At 43.9% G+C, this 22245-nt stretch overlaps 1 protein-coding gene across 1 annotated transcript in view; it reads left to right on the top strand.

Annotated features, from left to right (window-relative positions):
• LOC124023138 (multiple epidermal growth factor-like domains protein 10) overlaps nucleotides 1-22245 on the top strand; it is a gene marked incomplete at its 5' end in the record, with an annotated part of 55316 nt that overhangs the window by 15563 nt on the left and 17508 nt on the right. Inside the window, 8 exons of the mRNA XM_046337668.1 lie at nucleotides 12987-13115; nucleotides 14245-14373; nucleotides 15456-15584; nucleotides 15805-15933; nucleotides 16355-16591; nucleotides 18432-18683; nucleotides 18775-18947; nucleotides 21724-21793. Coding sequence (XP_046193624.1) covers nucleotides 12987-13115; nucleotides 14245-14373; nucleotides 15456-15584; nucleotides 15805-15933; nucleotides 16355-16591; nucleotides 18432-18683; nucleotides 18775-18947; nucleotides 21724-21793 — 1248 coding nt within the window. The remainder of the gene's footprint in view (nucleotides 1-12986; nucleotides 13116-14244; nucleotides 14374-15455; nucleotides 15585-15804; nucleotides 15934-16354; nucleotides 16592-18431; nucleotides 18684-18774; nucleotides 18948-21723; nucleotides 21794-22245) is intronic.

Below are 22245 nucleotides of genomic sequence, written 5' to 3' on the forward strand. Positions count from 1 at the left end.
CATATCTCTATTAGGACATAGATTTGTTACTTTTAGGACATAGATCTGTTAATATGACATAAATCTGTTAGGTCATAAATCTGTTAATATGACATAGATCTGGTAATATGACATAGATCTGTTAATAGGACATAGATCTGTTAAAATGACATAGATATGGTAATAGGACATAGATCTGTTAAAATGACATAGATCTGGTAATAGGACATAGATCTGTTAAAATGACATAGATCTGGTAAAAGGACATAGATCTGTTAAAATGACATAGATCTGGTAATAGGACATAGATCTGTTAAAATGACATAGATCTGGTAATATGACATAGATCTGTTAAAATGACATAGACGGGGCGGCAGGGTAGTCTAGTGGTTAGAGCGTTGGACTAGAAACCGGAAGGTTGCAAGTTCAAACCCCCGAGCTGACAAGGTAAAAATCTGTCGTTCTGCCCCTGAACAGGCAGTTAACCCACTGTTCCCAGGCCGTCATTGAAAATAAGAATTTGTTCTTAACTGACTTGCCTAGTTAAATAAAGGTAAAATAAAACAAATAAATAGATTTGGTAATAGGACATGGATCTGTTAAAATGACATAGATCTGTTAAAATGACATAGATCTGGTAATATGACATAAATCTGTTAAAATGACCTATATCTGGTAATAGGACATAGATCTGTTAAAATGACCTATATCTGGTAATAGGACATAGATCTGTTAATATGACATAGATCTGTTAATAGGACATAAATCTGTTAGGACATAGATCTGGTAATATGACATAGATCTGTTAATATGACATAAATCTGTTAGGACATAGATCTGTTAATATGACCTATATCTGGTAATAGGACATAGATCTGTTAATATGACATAGATCTGTTAATAGGACATAAATCTGTTCTGACATAGATCTGTTATTATGACATAGAGCTGTTGAGACGTAGATATGTCATAACATAGATCTGTTATAACCGTTCCTCTCCCCTGCCTGGTCCACAGTGCAATATAGAGTGGTGAGGAGGAGGAGCTCTGAGGACCCTTTGTGTCCAGAAGTAATTTACTCATTGTGATCTGTAGTCATTGTGATCTGTAGTTATTGTGATCTGTAGTCATTACTATCTGTAGTCATTGTGATCTGTAGTCATTGTGATCTGTAGTCATTACGATCTGTAGTCATTACGATCTGTAGTCATTACTATCTGTAGTCATTACTATCTGTAGTCATTACTATCTGTAGTCATTACTATCTGTAGTTATTACTATCTGTAGTCATTACTATCTGTAGTCATTACTATCTGTAGTCATTACTATCTGTAGTCATTACTATCTGTAGTTATTGTGATCTGTAGTCATTACTATCTGTAGTCATTGTGATCTGTAGTCATTACTATCTGTAGTCATTACTATCTGTAGTCATTACTATCTGTAGTCATTACTATCTGTAGTCATTGTGATCTGTAGTCATTGTGATCTGTAGTCATTACTATCTGTAGTCATTACTATCTGTAGTTATTACTATCTGTAGTTATTACTATCTGTAGTCATTGCTATCTGTAGTCATTACTATCTGTAGTCATTGCTATCTGTAGTCATTGTGATCTGTAGTCATTACTATCTGTAGTCATTACTATCTGTAGTTATTACTATCTGTAGTCATTGTGATCTGTAGTTATTACTATCTGTAGTCATTACGATCTGTAGTCATTACTATCTGTAGTCATTACTATCTGTAGTCATTGTGATCTGTAGTCATTACTATCTGTAGTTATTGTGATCTGTAGTCATTACTATCTGTAGTCATTGTGATCTGTAGTCATTGTGATCTGTAGTTATTGTGATCTGTAGTCATTACTATCTGTAGTCATTGTGATCTGTAGTCATTGTGATCTGTAGTTATTGTGATCTGTAGTCATTACTATCTGTAGTCATTGTGATCTGTAGTCATTACTATCTGTAGTCATTACTATCTGTAGTCAGTAGTCATTGTGATCTGTAGTCATTACTATCTGTAGTCATTACTATCTGTAGTCATTACTATCTGTAGTCATTACTATCTGTAGTTATTACTATCTGTAGTCATTGTGATCTGTAGTCATTACTATCTGTAGTCATTGTGATCTGTAGTCATTGTGATCTGTAGTCATTACTATCTGTAGTCATTGTGATCTGTAGTCATTACTATCTGTAGTCATTACTATCTGTAGTTATTACTATCTGTAGTCATTACTATCTGTAGTCATTACTATCTGTAGTCATTACTATCTGTAGTCATTACTATCTGTAGTTATTACTATCTGTAGTCATTACTATCTGTAGTCATTACTATCTGTAGTCATTACTATCTGTAGTCATGGTGATCTGTAGTCATTACTATCTGTAGTCATTACTATCTGTAGTCATTGTGATCTGTAGTCATTACTATCTGTAATTATTACGATCTGTAGTCATTGTGATCTGTAGTCATTGTGATCTGTAGTCATTGTGATCTGTAGTCATTACGATCTGTAGTTATTGTGATCTGTAGTCGTTAATATATGTAGTCATTGTGATCTGTAGTCATTACGATCTGTAGCCATTGTGATCTGTAGTCAGTAGTCATTGTGATCTGTAGTCATCACGATATGTAGTCATCACGATCTGTAGTCATTACAATCTGTAGTCATCATGATATGTAGTCATTGCGATCTGTAGTCATTGTGATCTGTAGTCATTGTGATCTGTAGTCATTGTGATCTGTAGTCATCACGATATGTAGTCATCACGATCTGTAGTCATTGTGATCTGTAGTCATTGTGATCTGTAGTCATTGCGATCTGTAGCCATTGTGATCTGTAGCGATTGTGATCTGTAGTCATTGTGATCTGTAGTCATTATTATCTGTAGTGATTGTGATCTGTTGTCATTGTGATCTGTAGTCATTGTGATCTGTAGTCATTGTGATCTGTTGTCATTGTGATCTGTAGTCATTGTGATCTGTTGTCATTGTGATCTGTAGTCATTGTGATCTGTAGTCATTGCGATCTGTAGTCATTGTGATCTGCAGTCATTAATATCTGTAGTCATTGTGATCTGTAGTCATTGTGATCTGTAGTCATCGCGATCTGTAGTCATCGTGATCTGTAGTCATTGCGATCTGTAGTCATTGTGATCTGCAGTCATTAATATCTGTAGTCATTGTGATCTGTAGTCATTGTGATCTGTAGTCATTGTGATCTGCAGTCATTAATATCTGTAGTCATTGTGATCTGTAGTCATTGTGATCTGTAGTCATCGCGATCTGTAGTCATTGTGATCTGTAGTCATTGCGATCTGTAGTCATTGCGATCTGTAGTCATTGTGATCTGTAGTCATTGCGATCTGTAGTCATTGTGATCTGCAGTCATTAATATCTGTAGTCATTGTGATCTGTAGTCATTGTGATCTGTAGTCATCGCGATCTGTAGTCATCGTGATCTGTAGTCATTGTGATCTGTAGTTATTGTGATCGGTAGTCATTGTGATCTGTAGTCATTGTGATCTGTAGTTATTGTGATCTGTAGTCATTAATATATGTAGTCATTGTGGTCTGTAGTCATTGTGATCTGTAGTGATTGTGATCTGTAGTCATTGTGATCTGTAGTCATCACGATCTGTAGTCATTGTGATCTGTAGTCATTGTGATCGGTAGTCATTGTGATCTGTAGTCATTGTGATCTGTAGTTATTGTGATCTGTAGTCATTAATATATGTAGTCATTGTGATCTGTAGTCATTGCGATCTGTAGTCATCGTGATCTGTAGTCATTGTGATCTGTAGTCATTAATATATGTAGTCATTGTGATCTGTAGTCATTGCGATCTGTAGTCATCGCGATCTGTAGTCATTGTGATCTGTAGTCATTAATATATGTAGTCATTGTGATCTGTAGTCATTGTGATCTGTAGTTATTGTGATCTGTAGTCATTGCGATCTGTAGTTATTGTCATTACTAAGACAAACCCAGGTTTTATTCGTAAGGGAAAATTGAAGTGTTTTAATGAGCAGACTTTCTTTCATGATTTGTTTTATTTTGACTGGAGCAGATTGATCTTATCCCTGATGTGGAAACTGCCTGGAAATTCTTTCATGATGGTTTTTTCCCCAAATAGTAAACAAACACGCCCCATTCCGCAGGTTCAGGGTTAAAGGGCGGGATAATCCCTGGTTTTCTTCTGAGCTGTCTTGTATTATTCACCATCGTAATCTGGCCTAAAACAAGGAAATCATGTTCTGATGCTGATTGGCTTATTTTTAGGCAGCTTCAAAACAAGTGTTCTTTTCTTCTCAGGAAGACCAAGTCTGAATATTTTATGTCTGTTACCACTGATGACCCTGAATGACCCTAGAAAGTTCTGGAAGGCTATTAAGTCTATGTCTGGTAACAGTAATGTTAATGAATTACCGTCATGTGTTTTGAAGGACTCTGTTGCTGTATATGACAAAACTGAAATGTTGAATTGTTTCAATGAGCACTTTGTTATCATCTGGTAGGCTGTTTGATTCAGTGTCCTCTGTCTCTGTCCAACCCTGTGTGGATGAACCAGTGTCCTCTGTCTCTGTCCAACCCTGTGTGGATGAACCAGTGTCCTCTGTCTCTGTCCAACCCTGTGTGGATGAACCAGTGTCCTCTGTTTCTGTCCAACCCTGTGTGGATGAACCAGTGAGAGATGGTCAAACTTTGAACTTTCTGCCATTCTCAGTGCAGGTGGTACATAAAGCCCTGAAATCCTTAGATCAGAGAAAGCCTGCAGGTCCTGATCATTCTCAGTGCAGGTGGTACATAAAGCCCTGAAATCCTTAGATCAGAGAAAGCCTGCAGGTCCTGATCATTCTCAGTGCAGGTGGTACATAAAGCCCTGAAATCCTTAGATCAGAGAAAGCCTGCAGGTCCTGATCATTCTCAGTGCAGGTGGTCCATAAAGCCCTGAAATCCTTAGATCAGAGAAAGCCTGCAGGTCCTGATCTTTCGGATCCCTGCTTTTTAAATCTGGCAGCTGATGTCATAGCTGAACCACTTACATCTCTGTTCAATCTAACCCTGGAATGTCATGACATTCCAAAGATCTGGAAATCAGCATTTGTCCTACCACTTTTAAAAAAAAGGAGATCAAACTCTTTTAAATAATTTTAGGCCAATCTCAAAGCTGTCACCCCTGGTGAAAATACTTGAAACCCTTGTGAGTGAACAACTAAAATAGTTACTAACTCTATTTTATCAATGTACCAATCAGGCTTCAGGAAGAAGCATAGAAACAATGAAGGTTTTAAATGACATCACTGAAGCCCTTGACAAAAAAACAGCACCGTGACTCACTTTTTATTGATCTCTCTAAGGCTTTTAATACAGTTGATCACGCTATACTAAGGCAGAGATTGTCGAGTGTAGGTCTTTCAGAGCATGGTTTGCTAACTATCTGTCTGATAGAACTCAGTGGATTCAATTTGATGGGCTTATGTCTGTTAAATTGTCTGTCTTTAAAGGTGTGCCCCAAGACTCTGTTCTTGGTCCTCTCTTATTCACTATTTATATAAATGACTTAGACAAAAATGTCCAAAATGCGCAACTTAATTTTTATGCTGATGATGCTGTTATTTACCGTTGTGCCTAGTCTCTGACAAACGCTTTCCAGAACTTACAAACTGTTTTTTATACTGGTCAACATACCTTGTGTCAACTGAAGCTTATCCTCAATACTGACAAAACTAAATAGACCTCTGAACCTTTCACCTATTACTACCTGTCAGGGCAAGGAGATTGAGGTTGTAACCTCATATAAATATCTTGGAATTTTAATTGATGACGGCGTCTCTTTTAAATTGCATATTCAACAACTTACAAAAAAACTGAAGCTGAAATTGGCATTATATTTTAGGAATAAGGAGGCTAGTATCAGCTACATTTATGCCTTTACTAGACTATGGGGATATTTTATATATGAATGCTTCCGCTCAGTGTTTGAGATCAATTGACACCCTTTACCATGGCACTTTGAGATGTATTTTAAACTGCAAAACCCTTACGCACCACTACACTTTGTATACCAGGGTTGGCTGGCCTTCTCTAGTCGCTCGTAGGCTCAGTCACTGGAATACTTTTATTTACAAAGCCTTTACGCACCACTGCACTTTGTATACCAGGGTTGGCTGGCCTTCTCTAGTCACTCGTAGGCTCAGGCACTGGTATACTTTTATTTACAAAGCCATTTTGGGTTTACTACCTTTTTATTTGGGCATTTTTATTGTTCAGAAATGTGGTGGGTACTCTCTTCGTTCACTGGACTTTATCCTGCTTTACTGTTCCAAATGTCCAAACTGAATTTGGTAAAAGGGCTTTTATGTCCTCTGTGCCATCGTCTTGGAACGCCTTACAAAATACTTTTAAACTGGAAGAACTTGTCCCGAATGGTGTTTTTAAATCACTGATGAAGGATTTTGAGGCTGATTCACTGACCTGTCAATGTTTTTAATTAGCTGTTTTTGATTTTGTTTTATACTCTTGTGAATTCTATGGTTTTTACTAGATTACTTGTAGTCTTTCTGTCATGCCTTGGTCTTAGTATTTTGTGTTTTCATTATATATTTGGTCAGGCCAGGGTGTGACATGGGTTTATTTTGTTGTGTTTCGTATTGGGGTTTTAGTAGGCAGTGGGATTGCGGCTGAGTAGGGGTGTCTAGCATAGGCTTGGCTGCCTGAGGCGGTTCTCAATCAGAGTCAGATGATTCTCGTTGTCTCTGATTGGGAACCATATTTAGGTAGCCTAGGTTTCACTGTGTGTTTTGTGGGTGATTGTTCCTGTCTCTGTGTTTGTAGTCACAAGATAGGCTGTATAGGTTTTCGCGTTTCGTTTGTCGTTTTGTCATTTTAGTTATTTCATGTATTGTTCATTTTCATTAAAGAACATGAGTAACCACCACGCCACATTTTGGTCCGACTCTCTTTCAACAGACGAACGCCGTTACACTTTTATGTTGTTTGTCTGTCATGTTTGTAATGACTTGGTGCTGCCTATCTTGGCCAGGACGCTCTGGAAAAAGGCTCTCAATGAGCCCTTCCTGGTTAAATAAAGATTAAATTAAATAAATAAAAAATTACGATTTGTAGCCATTGTGATCTGTAGCCATTGTGATCTGTAGTCATTGTGATCTGTAGCCATTATGATCTGTAGTCATTGTGATCTGTAGTCATTGTGATCTGTAGTCATTATGATCTGTAGTCATTGTGATCTGTAGTCATTGTGATCTGTAGCCATTATGATCTGTAGCCATTATGATCTGTAGTCATTGTGATCTGTAGCCATTGTGATCTGTAGTCATTGTGATCTGTAGTCATTGTGATCCGTAGAAATTGTCATCTGCAGTCATTGCGATCTGTAGTCATTGTGATCTGTAGAGTTGCTATTTTCTCAAGTTTTCTCATGTCAGATAACTTGTGACTCCTGGATGTGTCATTATATTAATAAACTCTGGTCTAATCAACAAATACGATAGTCAGTTTAAAGAAGGTTAAGGGTACAAGACTGTGTACATACCTGGCTGTGTTGGAAAAATCACTACATTTCCCATCAAACCAAGTGGCTGCCCGTTGCCACAGTTACAAGCAGAACCAGTCAGAAACGTCCAGCTGACCCTATGCCTAGTCGTCTTATGACAGATACCTCGAACCTCTCCTGACTATTCAACAAAACAATTAAACAATACACTGTTTTTTTCCCGTCAAATTTCTTAGTTATACGATTGTAGTTTTTTACTTTTGAAGTTGAGGGTGCATTATTTAGGACGTTTGGCAATGAGGACAAAAACTAGCACAGTTCAGCTAGCCACCTAGTTTAGCTAGGGAAAACCGGGGTAAACGAGCTCGGGTCCACTAGGCTAATTCAGGAGACAGATTGTAGTTTTCATTCCCTGATATCAGGAGCTGAAAAGTTGGATTAAACAATTAAGAGACTTATTAAACGAATAAATCAGATGACTTATATTTAAGGGGAGCGAATCCATACAATCCCAAAATCAGCTGTAACTGTCAATAGTAAAACTAAGATTAAAACGATGTTTGATTGAACCTGAATACAGAAACTGAATGGGGAAGTCTCTTCCATACAGGGTAGACTCCTCCTCCTCACCACATTAGACTCCTCCTCCTCACCAGGGTAGACTCCTCCTCCTCACTACGGTAGACTCCTCATCCTCACTACAGTAGACTCCTCCTCCTCACCACATTAGACTCCTCCTCCTCACCACGGTAGACTCCTCCTCCTCACTACGGTAGACTCCTCCTCCTCACCAGGGTAGACTCCTCCTCCTCACCACATTAGACTCCTCCTCCTCACTACGGTAGACTCCTCCTCCTCACCAGGGTAGACTCCTCCTCCTCACCACGGTAGACTCCTCCTCCTCACCAGAGTAGACTCCTCCTCCTCACTACGGTAGACTCCTCCTCCTCACTACGGTAGACTCCTCCTCCTCACTACGGTAGACTCCTCCTCCTCACTACATTAGACTCCTCCTCCTCACCACGGTAGACTCCTCCTCCTCACCACGGTAGACTCCTCCTCCTCACCAGAGTAGACTCCTCCTCCTCACTACGGTAGACTCCTCCTCCTCACTACGGTAGACTCCTCCTCCTCACTACGGTAGACTCCTCCTCCTCACTACATTAGACTCCTCCTCCTCACCACGGTAGACTCCTCCTCCTCACTACATTAGACTCCTCCTCCTCACTACATTAGACTCCTCCTCCTCACTACAGTAGACTCCTCACTCCTCACTACAGTAGACTCCTCACTCCTCACCACATTAGACTCCACCTCCTCACTACGGTAGACTCCTCCTCCTCACTACATTAGACTCCTCCTCCTCACTACGGTAGACTCCTCCTCCTCACTACGGTAGACTCCTCCTCCTCACTACGGTAGACTCCTCCTCCTCACCACGGTAGACTCCTCCTCCTCACCACGGTAGACTCCTCCTCCTCACTACGGTAGACTCCTCCTCCTCACTACGGTAGACTCCTCCTCCTCACTACGGTAGACTCCTCCTCCTCACCACGGTAGACTCCTCCTCCTCACTACGGTACACTCCTCCTCCTCACTACGGTAGACTCCTCCTCCTCACCAGGGTAGACTCCTCCTCCTCACCACAGTACACTCCTCTTCCTCACCAGGGTAGACTCCTCCTCACCAGGGTAGCCTCCTCCTCCTCACCAGGGTAGCCTCCTCCTCCTCACCAGGGTAGACTCCTCCTCCTCACCAGGGTAGCCTCCTCCTCCTCACCAGAGTACACTCCTCCTCCTCACTACGGTAGACTCCTCCTCCTCACCAGGGTAGACTCCTCCTCCTCACCACAGTACACTCCTCTTCCTCACCACAGTACACTCCTCTTCCTCACCAGGGTAGACTCCTCCTCCTCACCAGGGTAGACTCCTCCTCACCAGGGTAGCCTCCTCCTCCTCACCACAGTAGACTCCTCCTCCTCCTCACCACGGTAGACTCCTCCTCCTCACCAGGGTAGCCTCCTCCTCCTCACCAGGGTAGACTCCTCCTCCTCACCAGGGTAGACTCCTCCTCCTCACCAGGGTAGACTCCTCCTCCTCACCAGGGTAGCCTCCTCCTCCTCACCGCAGTAGACTCCTTCTCCTCACCACGGTAGACTCCTCCTCCTCCTCACCACGGTAGACTCCTCCTCCTCACCACGGTAGACTCCTCCTCCTCACCACGGTAGACTCCTCCTCCTCACCACTCTATAAAGTCTCATCCAGATTTTAAATACATATTACTTTTCCTAATAATAAAAGTAGAAATGAATTAGAAAGAGGCAATGGGCAGATATAGAATTCACTTTCATGCCCTTCCCAGCCCTTCCTATTAAATTACTAGAGGGGTTATGTCATCACCCTTCCCAGCGCTGTCTCATAAATATAAGGACTACTATTTAAAATAGGAATTTTATAAATGGTGCTCGTTTGTCAAGAAGACCTTAATTAACGGCTAGTTCGGTCACTGGGCAGTTGCTCTCTGAAAATGTTTGGCTTTTTAGGTCTACGTCGGTGGTCTCTCGTCCGATACAAGACCTTTTCAGACGTTCTAATCTTTCTGTTGAAATGAAAGTATGAAAGTTTGAAAATTAATTGTGGATTTAAATCTAATGCTCACATGCAGATACAACATCATGTTTGAGGGGCTTGAAAGAGCTCTTCAGAGGAAGATAGTAGCTAAACCCATTGAAATAGAACTAGTGAAGAGCCCTTCAGAGGAAGATAGCAGCTAAACCCATTGAAATAGAACTAGTGAAGAGCCCTTCAGAGGAAGATAGCAGCTAAACCCATTGAAATAGAACTAGTGAAGAGCCCTTCAGAGGAAGATAGCAGCTAAACCCATTGAAATAGAACTAGTGAAGAGCCCTTCAGAGGAAGATAGCAGCTAAACCCATTGAAATAGAACTAGTGAAGAGCCTTTCAGAGGAAGATAGCAGCTAAACCCATTGAAATAGAACTAGTGAAGAGCCTTTCAGAGGAAGATAGCAGCTAAACCCATTGAAATAGAACTAGTGAAGAGCCCTTCAGAGGAAGATAGCAGCTAAACCCATTGAAATAGAACTAGTGAAGAGCCCTTCAGAGGAAGATAGCAGCTAAACCCATTGAAATAGAACTAGTGAAGAGCCCTTCAGAGGAAGATAGCAGCTAAACCCATTGAAATAGAACTAGTGAAGAGCCCTTCAGAGGAAGATTAAGCCCATTGAAATAGAACTAGTGATGAGCCCTTCAGAGGAAGATAGCAGCTAAACCCATTGAAATAGAACTAGTGAAGAGCCCTTCAGAGGAAGATAGCAGCTAAACCCATTGAAATAGAACTAGTGAAGAGCCCTTCAGAGGAAGATAGCAGCTAAACCCATTGAAATAGAACTAGTGAAGAGCCCTTCAGAGGAAGATAGCAGCTAAACCCATTGAAATAGAACTAGTGAAGAGCCCTTCAGAGGAAGATAGCAGCTAAACTCATTGAAATAGAACTAGTGAAGAGCCCTTCAGAGGAAGATAGCAGCTAAACCCATTGAAATAGAACTAGTGAAGAGCCTTTCAGAGGAAGATAGCAGCTAAACCCATTGAAATAGAACTAGTGAAGAGCCTTTCAGAGGAAGATAGCAGCTAAACCCATTGAAATAGAACTAGTGAAGAGCCCTTCAGAGGAAGATAGCAGCTAAACCCATTGAAATAGAACTAGTGAAGAGCCCTTCAGAGGAAGATAGCAGCTAAACCCATTGAAATAGAACTAGTGAAGAGCCCTTCAGAGGAAGATAGCAGCTAAACCCATTGAAATAGAACTAGTGAAGAGCCCTTCAGAGGAAGATAGCAGCTAAACCCATTGAAATAGAACTAGTGAAGAGCCCTTCAAAGGAAGATAGCAGCTAACCCATTGAAATAGAACTAGTTAAGAGCCTTTCAGAGGAAGATAGCAGCTAAACCCATTGAAATAGAACTAGTGAAGAGCCCTTCAGAGGAAGATAGCAGCTAAACCCATTGCAATAGAACTAGTGAAGAGCCCTTCAGAGGAAGATAGCAGCTAAACCCATTGAAATAGAACTAGTGAAGAGCCCTTCAGAGGAAGATAGCAGCTAAACCCATTGCAATAGAACTAGTGAAGAGCCCTTCAGAGGAAGATAGCAGCTAAGCCCATTGAAATAGAACTAGTGATGAGCCCTTCAGAGGAAGATAGCAGCTAAACCCATTGAAATAGAACTAGTGAAGAGCCCTTCAGAGGAAGATAGCAGCTAAACCCATTGAAATAGAACTAGTGAAGAGCCCTTCAGAGGAAGATAGCAGCTAAACCCATTGAAATAGAACTAGTGAAGGGCCCTTCAGAGGAAGATAGCAGCTAAACCCATTGAAATAGAACTAGTGAAGAGCCCTTCAGAGGAAGATAGCAGCTAAACCCATTGAAATAGAACTAGTGAAGAGCCCTTCAGAGGAAGATAGCAGCTAAACCCATTGAAATAGAACTAGTGAAGAGCCCTTCAGAGGAAGATAGCAGCTAAACCCATTGAAATAGTACTAGTGAAGAGTAAGAGGAGAAAGAAATGACAAGTCCAAATATCCTTGATGGCAGTTAGAATTCCCTCTCTTCTTCCTCCTCCTCTTCCTCCTCCTATGACCTTATCCACCTCCACCTTGTCCTCCTCTTTTCTCTAACGAAATAAACTTTTCTTTCAGCATTAAGATTCATTTATCAGTTTGTTCTAACAGAGTCCCTGTCCTTGTGTGGTGCCCCCCCCCCGGCAGGTTAAAACACTGTTAATTCCTGGTGAAAGAATAGCCTGCCCAAGGTTCTGTTCCAAGGTTCCGTAGGGTCCAAATGGAATCCTAGATGAAAGAGAGGACAGTAGGGGGGGGGGGGGGGGGGGCAGGTGAAATATTAATTGTCATTAAAAATGCACAGTCAAGCTGCAGTGTTAATGCTGGCCTTACGCTATCCTACATTAACCATTCTACTCTGCACTGCAGGCCGGACAGACGGATCATTGGAGAAACTCAATAAATCACTGGCTGAGTCCCAGGGCCCATAAAGCTCTGGTCTAAAGTTGTGTACTGTATAGGGAAGTGCCATTTAAGGAAGCACACTAGATCCCCTTCTGTAGAGGATTAGAAATGAACCCTTTAAACGCCAGCATGACCTCCTCCTCTTCAATATCTTTTTATTTATATAGCACTTAGCAGACGCCTCTGTCAACAAAAACGTACAGGAACAGTCAGTGGATGTCATTTGGCAGAATGTTTGTTTAACCTTTACGTGTGTGTGTGCGTGTGTGTGTGTGTGCGTGCGTGTGTGTGTGTGTGTGTGTGTGTGTGTGTGTGTGTGTGTGTGTGTGTGTGTGTGTGTGTGTGTGTGTGTGTGTGTGTGTGTGTGTGTGTGTGTGTGTGTGTGTGTGTGTGTGTGTGTGTGTGTGTGTGTGTGTGTGTGTGTGTGTGTGTGTGTGTGTGTCAGTGTGTCCCAGTGGCAGGTATGGGAAGGGCTGTGCAGAGCTGTGTATGTGTAGTAACAACGGGACCTGTAACCCCATCGATGGCTCCTGTCAGTGCTACCCAGGATGGATCGGAGAGGACTGCTCTAAAGGTAGGAGCTTCCTGTTCACAATGACTTTACTGTCTTTACTTTCTGTCTCCTCCTCTCCCTCTCTCTGTCTCACTCTTTCTCTCTTGCTCTCTCTTTCTTTTTCTTTTTCTCTCTCTTTCTCTCTCGCTCTCTTTCTCTCTCGCTCTCTCTCTTTTTCTCTCTCGCTCTCGCTCTCTTTCTCTCACTTCTCTCTCTCTCTCTCTCTTTGTCTCTCTCTCTCGCTCTCTCTCGCTCTCGCTCTCTCTTTCTGTCTCTCTTTCTTTCTGTCTCTGTCTCTCTCTCTCTCTCTGTCTCTCTCGCTCTCTCTCTTTTTCTCTCTCGCTCTCTTTCTCTCTCGCTCTCTCTCTTTTTCTCTCTCGCTCTCGCTCTCTTTCTCTCACTCTCTCTCTCTCTCTCTCTCTGTCTCTTTCTCGCTCTCTCTCTCTCGCTTTCTATCTCTCTTTCTGTCTCTCTCTCTCTCTGTATTCCTGACTGTCCTCTGATCTACTGCAGTACTCACTGTATTCCAGACTGTCCTCGGATCTACTGTCGTACTCACTGTATTCCTGACTGTCCTCTGATCTACTGTCGTACTCACTGTATTCCTGACTGTCCTCTGATCTACTATAGTACTCACTGTATTCCTGACTGTCCTCTGATCTACTGTAGTACTCACTGTATTCCTGACTGTCCTCTGATCTACTGTAGTACTCACTGTATTCCTGACTGTCCTCTGATCTACTGTACTGTAGTACTCACTGATGGAGACATGGGTTATTTAAGGCTAGATAGCGGATAGATGGAGGCACTGCTACTTCTCCAGTCCACTCTTTTGATGAAATGTAATCATGAATTTTCAGTCAGAGATGGGCTATGGTCATGAGAGACATGAGAGACATGTCAGCATGAGGTTGTTAGTTGGTGTGTTATTAGACATGAGAGGTAGAGAGTGGTGTGTGTGTGTGTGTGTGTGTGTGTGTGTGTGTGTGTGTGTGTGTGTGTGTGTGTGTGTGTGTGTGTGTGTGTGTGTGTGTGTGTGTGTGTGTGTGTGTGTGTGTGTGTGTGTGTGTGTGTGTGTGTGTGTGTGTGTGTGTGTGTGTGTGTGTGTGTGTGTAACAGTCTAACAGTGTGAGGTGTGTGTTGTCCACAGTGTGTCCCCAGGGTGCGTGGGGTCCAGACTGCATCCAGACCTGTAACTGTCACAATGGGGCTCAGTGCATCGCTACAGACGGACAGTGTAGCTGCAGCGCAGGGTGGAGCGGACTCTACTGTACACAACGTGAGTCAACATAGACCTACACCACCACCTAGTGGGGGACCACTGTCATGACATACACCACCTAGTGGTAGATCACTGTCATGACATACACCACCTAGTGGTAGATCACTGTCATGACATACACCACCTAGTGGTAGATCACTGTCATGACATACACCACCTAGTGGTAGATCACTCATGACATCAATTTGTAAGTCGCTCTGGATAAGAGCGTCTGCTAAATGACTTAAATGTAAAATGTAAATGTAGATCAGTGTTATGACATACACCACCTAGTGATAGATCACTGTCATGACATACACCACCTAGTGGTAGATCACTGTCATGACATACACCACCTAGTGGTAGATCACTGTCATGACATACACCACCTAGTGGTAGATCACTGTCATGACATACACCACCTAGTGGTAGATCAGTGTCATGACATACACCACCTAGTGGTAGATCACTGTCATGACATACACCACCTAGTGGTAGATCACTGTCATGACATACACCACCTAGTGGTAGATCACTGTCATGACATACACCACCTAGTAGTAGATCACTGTCATGACATACACCACCTAGTGGTAGATCACTGTCATGACATACACCACCTAGTGATAGATCAGTGTCATGACATACACCACCTAGTGGGGGACCACTGTCATGACATGAACTACAGACATACACCACCTAGTGGTAGATCACTGTCATGACATACACCACCTAGTGGTAGATCAGTTTTATGACATACACCACCTAGAGGTAGTTCAGTGTCATGACATACACCACCTAGTGATAGGTGTAATGGTAGTGTTTGTCATCGTTTATATCGTCAGGCTATGGGTCAGATGTTTTCGGTGCGGACTGTGAGGGTTGTGTGTCTACAGAAGTGTGTGTGTGTGTGTGTGTGTGTGTGTGTGTGTGTGTGTGTGTGTGTGTGTGTGTGTGTGTGTGTGTGTGTGTGTGTGTGTGTGTGTGTGTGTGTGTGTGTGTGTGTGTGTGTGTGTGTGTGTGTGTGTGTGTGTGTGTGTGTGTGTGTGTGTGTGTGTGTACGGAGGTGTGTGTGTGACGTGTGTGTCTCTGCCCTCCAGGTTGTAGTTCAGGGTTCTTTGGTACCGACTGCTCTGAGGTGTGTCGGTGTCAGAACGGAGCGGACTGTGACCACATCACTGGCCAGTGCTCCTGTCGGACCGGATTCATCGGACACAGCTGTGAACTCAGTGAGTTCATCTCAACCATAACTGCGTGTGTGTGTGTGTGTGTGTGTGTGTGTGTGTGTGTGTGTGTGTGTGTGTGTGTGTGTGTGTGTGTGTGTGTGTGTGTGTGTGTGTGTGTGTGTGTGTGTGTGTGTGTGTGTGTGTGTGTGTGTGTGTGTGTGTGTGTGTGTGTGTGTGTGTGTGTGTGTGTATATTGTCTCCTAACTCTTCCTGTTCCTCTCAGAGTGTCGTCCCGGTACGTTTGGCTACGGCTGTCAGCAGCTGTGTGTGTGTATGAACAACGCCACCTGTGACTATGTGACTGGAACCTGCTACTGCAGCATCGGATACAAAGGCATCCGCTGTGACCAGGGTAGGTGTGTGTGTGTGTGTGTGTGTGTGTGTGTGTGTGTGTGTGTGTGTGTGTGTGTGTGTGTGTGTGTGTGTGTGTGTGTGTGTGTGTGTGTGTGTGTGTGTGTGTGTGTGTGTGTGTGTGTGTGTGTGTGTGTGTGTGTGTGTGTAATTGCTGACCGATGTGCAAGGTGGACAGAGTTTACACTTTTGGGACTATTTTATTTGTTCCATTATATTGGGCAAGCTATGCCCTGCACACCTCATGTTCTGAGAATTTGTTTATCACAGAATGTGTTTGATCCAGGTCTGGTGTTTACTACAGTATTTGATCCAGGTCTGGTGTTTATTCCAGTATTTGATCCAGGTCTGGTGTTTCTGTGTGTATTAATGGTGATCTGTGTTAGTGTTTGCATAAATATGCTCCCCCCTCTCTATTCCAGCTGCCCTCATGATGGAGGAGCTGAATCCTTACACTAAGATCAGCCCGGCCTTGGCATCAGAGCACCAGTCAGCGGGCGCTGTCATGGGCATCATCTTCCTCCTCCTCTTCATCATGACCGTGTTGGGGGTGGTGGTGTGGTGGCGGCATCACCAGAGAGAGAAAGGAGGGCAGCACATGCCCAGTGTGTCCTACAGCCCTGCCCTGAGGATCAGCAGTCAGGGTTACGCCCTCTCTGGTGAGATGCTCCAGACTCTACCACTTAGTGAGACGTTCCAGACTCTACGACTTAGTCATGTTAACTAAGTCAGTCAGGGTTACTCCCTCTCTGGTGAGACGCTCCAGACTCTACCACTTAGTCATGTTAACTAAGTCAGTCAGGGTTACTCCCTCTCTGGTGAGACGCTCCAGACTCTACCACTTAGTCATGTTAACTAAGTCAGTCAGGGTTACTCCCTCTCTGGTGAGACGCTCCAGACTCTACCACTTAGTCATGTTAACTAAGTCAGTCAGGGTTACGCCCTCTCTGGTGAGACGCTCCAGACTCTACCACTTAGTCATGTTAACTAAGTCAGTCAGGGTTACTCCCTCTCTGGTGAGACGCTCCAGACTCTACCACTTAGTCATGTTAACTAAGTCAGTCAGGGTTACTCCCTCTCTGGTGAGACGCTCCAGACTCTACCACTTAGTCATGTTAACTAAGTCAGTCAGGGTTACTCCCTCTCTGGTGAGACGCTCCAGACTCTACCACTTAGTGAGACGTTCCAGACTCTACCACTTAGTGAGACGTTCCAGACTCTACCACTTAGTGAGACGCTCCAGACTCTACCACTTAGTCATGTTAACTAAGTCAGTGTGGTCTCTCTCCACAGGACTGTCTCTTTACAGTGTGTCCCTCTCTACAGGACTGTCTCTTTACAGTGTAGACTCTCTCTACAGGACTGTCTCTATACAGTGTGGTCTCTCTCTACAGGACTGTCTCTTTACAGTGTGTCTCTCTCTACAGGACTGTCTCTATACAGTGTGGTCTCTCTCTACAGGACTGTCTCTTTACAGTGTGGTCTCTCTCTACAGGACTGTCTCTTTACAGTGTAGACTCTCTCTACAGGACTGTCTCTTTACAGTGTGGTCTCTCTCTACAGGACTGTCTCTTTACAGTGTAGACTCTCTCTACAGGACTGTCTCTTTACAGTGTGGTCTCTCTCTACAGGACTGTCTCTTTACAGTGTGGTCTCTCTCTACAGGACTGTCTCTTTACAGTGTGTCTCTCTCTACAGGACTGTCTCTTTACAGTGTGGTCTCTCTCTACAGGACTGTCTCTTTACATTGTGTCTCTCTCTACAGGACTGTCTCTTTACAGTGTGGTCTCTCTCTACAGGACTGTCTCTTTACAGTGTGTCCCTCTCTACAGGACTGTCTCTTTACAGTGTGGTGTCTCTCTACAGGACTCTCTCTTTACAGTGTGGTCTCTCTCTAAAGGACTGTCTCTTTACAGTATGGTCTCTCTCTACAGGACTCTCTCTACAGGACTGTCTCTTTACAGTGTGTCCCTCTCTACAGGACTGTCTCTTTACAGTGTGGTGTCTCTCTACAGGACTCTCTCTTTACAGTGTGGTCTCTCTCTACAGGACTGTCTCTTTACAGTATGGTCTCTCTCTACAGGACTGTCTCTTTACAGTGTGGTCCCTCTCCACAGCCCTCGGGGTGATCTGACTGAAATTGGGGGTGATCTAACTAAATTCAGGGGTGATCTGACTGAACTCTCTTTCCAGCTAGATCCTCCTCTCTCTTGCTGTTTGTGTTCTCAGCAAACTCAGCTTTCTGATGAAACCTCTGTTTTTAACAGCCTTGTATTGAAAATGTCCCGATGGAGCTGTGTGTTTTTGCGTTTGCTTGCGTGCTCGCCCATGTGACTGTGATGCTCGCCCCTGTGACTGTGAGTGTGACTGTGATGCTCGCCCCTGTGACTGTGACTGTGACTGTGATGCTCGCCCCTGTGACTGTGATGCTCGCCCCTGTGACTGTGACTGACTGTGATGCTCGCCCCTGTGACTGTGATGCTCGCCCATGTGACTGAGACTGTGATGCTCGCCCATGTGACTGTGACTGTGAGTGTGATGCTCGCCCATGTGACTGTGACTGTGATGCTCGCCCCTGTGACTGTGACTGTGACTGTGATGCTCGCCCCTGTGACTGTGAGTGTGACTGTGATGCTCGCCCCTGTGACGGTGACTGTGACTGTGATGCTCGCCCATGTGACTGTGACTGTGATGCTCGCCCCTGTGACTGTGATGCTCGCCCCTGTGACTGTGATGCTCGCCCCTGTGACTGTGAGTGTGACTGTGATGCTCGCCCCTGTGACTGTGATGCTCGCCCCTGTGACTGAGACTGTGTGTGTGTAGTCCTATGCTACAAGCTGATGTTTCCGTGGTGAGCAGGGCATCAGTGTACAGGCTTTGTTCTCCTCTCTAGACTCCTCTCCTACCATCAGCAACGTCAGTCGTTGTTTCACTAACCCCTCCTACCACACTCTGGGAGCATGTACCTACGCTGGCCACTACGCCAAGCCTGACAAGAAGACCAGAAGGGCCAAGGTGGGTGGCAATGAACCTTCACTTTATTTATGCTAAGAGTACATACAGGCAACTGCCAAAATAAAGAAAACAAAAAACATAAAAATAAATAGTTTTCACTACAAGCTGACAGAACAGCTTCAATGCACCTCGTAATAGATTCTACAGGTGTCTGGAACTCTCTATTGGAGGGATGAGACATCGTTCTATTGGAGGGATGAGACACCATTCTATTGGAGGGATGTGACATCATTCTATTGGAGGGATGAGACACCATTCTATTGGAGGGATGAGACACCATTCTATTGGAGGGATGAGACACCATTCTATTGGAGGGATGAGACATCATTCTATTGGAGGGATGAGACACCATTCTATTGGAGGGATGAGACATCATTCTATTGGAGGGATGTGACATCGTTCTATTAGAGGGATGAGGCACCATTCTATTGGAGGGATGAGTCACCATTCTATTGGAGGGATGTGACATCATTCTATTGGAGGGATGTGACATCATTCTATTGGAGGGATGTGACATCATTCTATTGGAGGGATGTGACATCATTCTATTGGAGGGATGAGACATCATTCTATTGGAGGGATGTGACATCATTCTTCCACCTGTTATGCAGGTGAATGAGGACCCAAAAGCGACTTAACAGAAACAAAGTTTATTCCAGTCCAAACAGAAAACGACTAATCCTGAATTCTTAACAGGTAATGTCCAAACGGGGAATAACAGAAATCCTCTAGTCTGTAGAGGGGAATAACAGGAGAAGCGGCCACAGACTGCAGGTCGCTTCGGGTAGGCGCAGGCCGTAGCTGATAGAGACACCTGCTCACACGCAGCATCTGATGAAGGCAAAAACACGACAGGACGGAACAAGAACACAGTACAGCAAACAAGGATCCGACAAGGACAGAAGCGGAAACAGAGGGAGAAATAGGGACTCAATCAGAGGGCAAAATAGGGGACAGGTGTGAAAGAGTAAACGAGGTAGTTAGGAGAATGAGGAACAGCTGGGAGCAGGAACGGAACGATAGAGAGAGAGAGAGAGAGAGGGATAGAGAGAGGGAAAGAACCTAATAAGACCAGCAGGGGGAAACGAATAGAAGAGGAAGCACAGGGACAAGACATGACAATCTATGACAAAACATGACACCACCAGAAATTTCAATCGTGTGGTGTTTTGTTGATGGTGGTTGGAAAACGCTGGTCTCAGGTGACGCTCCACAATCTCCCAGAAGTGTTCAGTTGGGTTGAGATCTGGAGACTGAAACGGCCAGGTCACATCGAGGGCGGCAGGGTAGCCTAGTGGTTAGAGCGTTGGACTAGTAACCGGAAGGTTGCAAGTTCAAACCCCTGAGCTGACAAGGTACAAATCTGTCGTTCTGCCCCTGAACAGGCAGTTAACCCACTGTTCCTAGGCTGTCATTGAAAATAAGAATTTGTTCATAACTGACTTGCCTAGTTAAATAAAGGTAAAACATTTTTTTAATGGTTTATTTCGTTTTTCATGCTCATTCTACCATTACTATGTTAATTGCTTAATTAAATCAGGAACCACACCTGTGTGGAAGCACCTGCTTTCAATGTACTTTGTATCCCTCATTTACTCAAGTGTTTCCATTATTCTGGCAGTTACCTGTACATTGGCATTCTCCAAGAAACATGTGTCTTTTATTTGTCAGTCCTTTGTGTGTTGTTCCACGTTCAGCAGCTACTCTTCCTGTGGTCCTCATTAGTTGTTCCACGTGTAGCAGCTACTCTTCCTGTGGTCCTCATTAGTTGTTCCACGTGTAGCAGCTACTCTTCCTGTGGTCCTCATTAGCTGTTCCACGTGTAGCAGCTACTCTTCCTGTGGTCCTCATTAGTTGTTCCACGTGTAGCAGCTACTCTTCCTGTGGTCCTCATTAGCTGTTCCACGTGTAGCAGCTACTCTTCCTGTGGTCCTCATTAGTTGTTCCACGTGTAGCAGCTACTCTTCCTGTGGTCCTCATTAGTTGTTCCACGTGTAGCAGCTACTCTTCCTGTGGTCCTCATTAGTTGTTCCACGTGTAGCAGCTACTCTTCCTGTGGTCCTCATTAGCTGTTCCACGTGTAGCAGCTACTCTTCCTGGGGTCCTCATTAGCTGTTCCACATGTAGCAGCTACTCTTCCTGGGGTCCTCATCAGCTGTTCCACGTGTAGCAGCTACTGTTCCTGTGGTCCTCATTAGCTGTTCCACGTTCAGCAGCTACTCTTCCTGGGGTCCTCATCAGCTGTTCCACGTGTAGCAGCTACTCTTCCTGTGGTCCTCATCAGCTGTTCCACGTGTAGCAGCTACTCTTCCTGTGGTCCTCATTAGCTGTTCCACGTTCAGCAGCTACTCTTCCTGGGGTCCTCATTAGCTGTTCCACGTGTAGCAGCTACTCTTCCTGGGGTCCTCATTAGCTGTTCCATGTGTAGCAGCTACTCTTCCTGTGGTCCTAATTAGCTGTTCCACGTTCAGCAGCTACTTTTCCTGGGATCCTCATCAGCTGTTCCACGTGTAGCAGCTACTCTTCCTGTGGTCCTCATTAGCTGTTCCACGTTCAGCAGCTACTCTTCCTGGGGTCCTCATCAGCTGTTCCACGTGTAGCTGCTACTCTTCCTGGGGTCCTCATTAGCTGTCCCACGTGTAGCAGCTACTCTTCCTGGGGTCCTCATTAGCTGTTCCACGTGCAGCAGCTACTCTTCCTGTGGTCCTCATTAGCTGTTCCACATGTAGCAGCTTCTCTTGCTGGGGCCCTCAGTCTGTGTGTGTTTCGTTCCCAGGTGAAGGACAAGAGGTTAAACAGGAATAGTGCTCCAGAGTGGACAGCCTACTATAACCTCGATGAACTGGGTATGTAAATACAAGTTGATTTGGGATTGTTTAACCTCTCTGGGATATGTGGGACGGTAAGCGTCCCACCTGGCCAAAAGCCAGAGAAAATGCAGAGCGCCAAATTCAAATAAATATATAAATATACTATAAAAATCAACACATGCAAGATATCAAATTAAAGCTACACTTGTTGTGAATCCAGCCAACATGTCAGAGTTCAAAAAGGCTTTTTTGAGAAAGCAAACGATGCCATTATCTGAGGATAGCACCATAGTAAACAAAGAGAGAAAAGCACATTTCAACCCTGCAGGCGCGACACAAAACGCAGGATATATACAAATATAATTCATGCCTTACCTTTGATTAGCTTCTTTTGTTGGCACTCCAATATGTCCCATAAACATCATAAATGGTCCTTTTGTTCGATTAATTCCGTTGATATATATCCAAAATGTCAATTTATTTGGCTC

The sequence above is a fragment of the Oncorhynchus gorbuscha genome, unplaced genomic scaffold (assembly GCF_021184085.1).
Source record: "Oncorhynchus gorbuscha isolate QuinsamMale2020 ecotype Even-year unplaced genomic scaffold, OgorEven_v1.0 Un_scaffold_1501, whole genome shotgun sequence".
NCBI classification, from domain to species: Eukaryota; Metazoa; Chordata; class Actinopteri; order Salmoniformes; family Salmonidae; genus Oncorhynchus; species Oncorhynchus gorbuscha.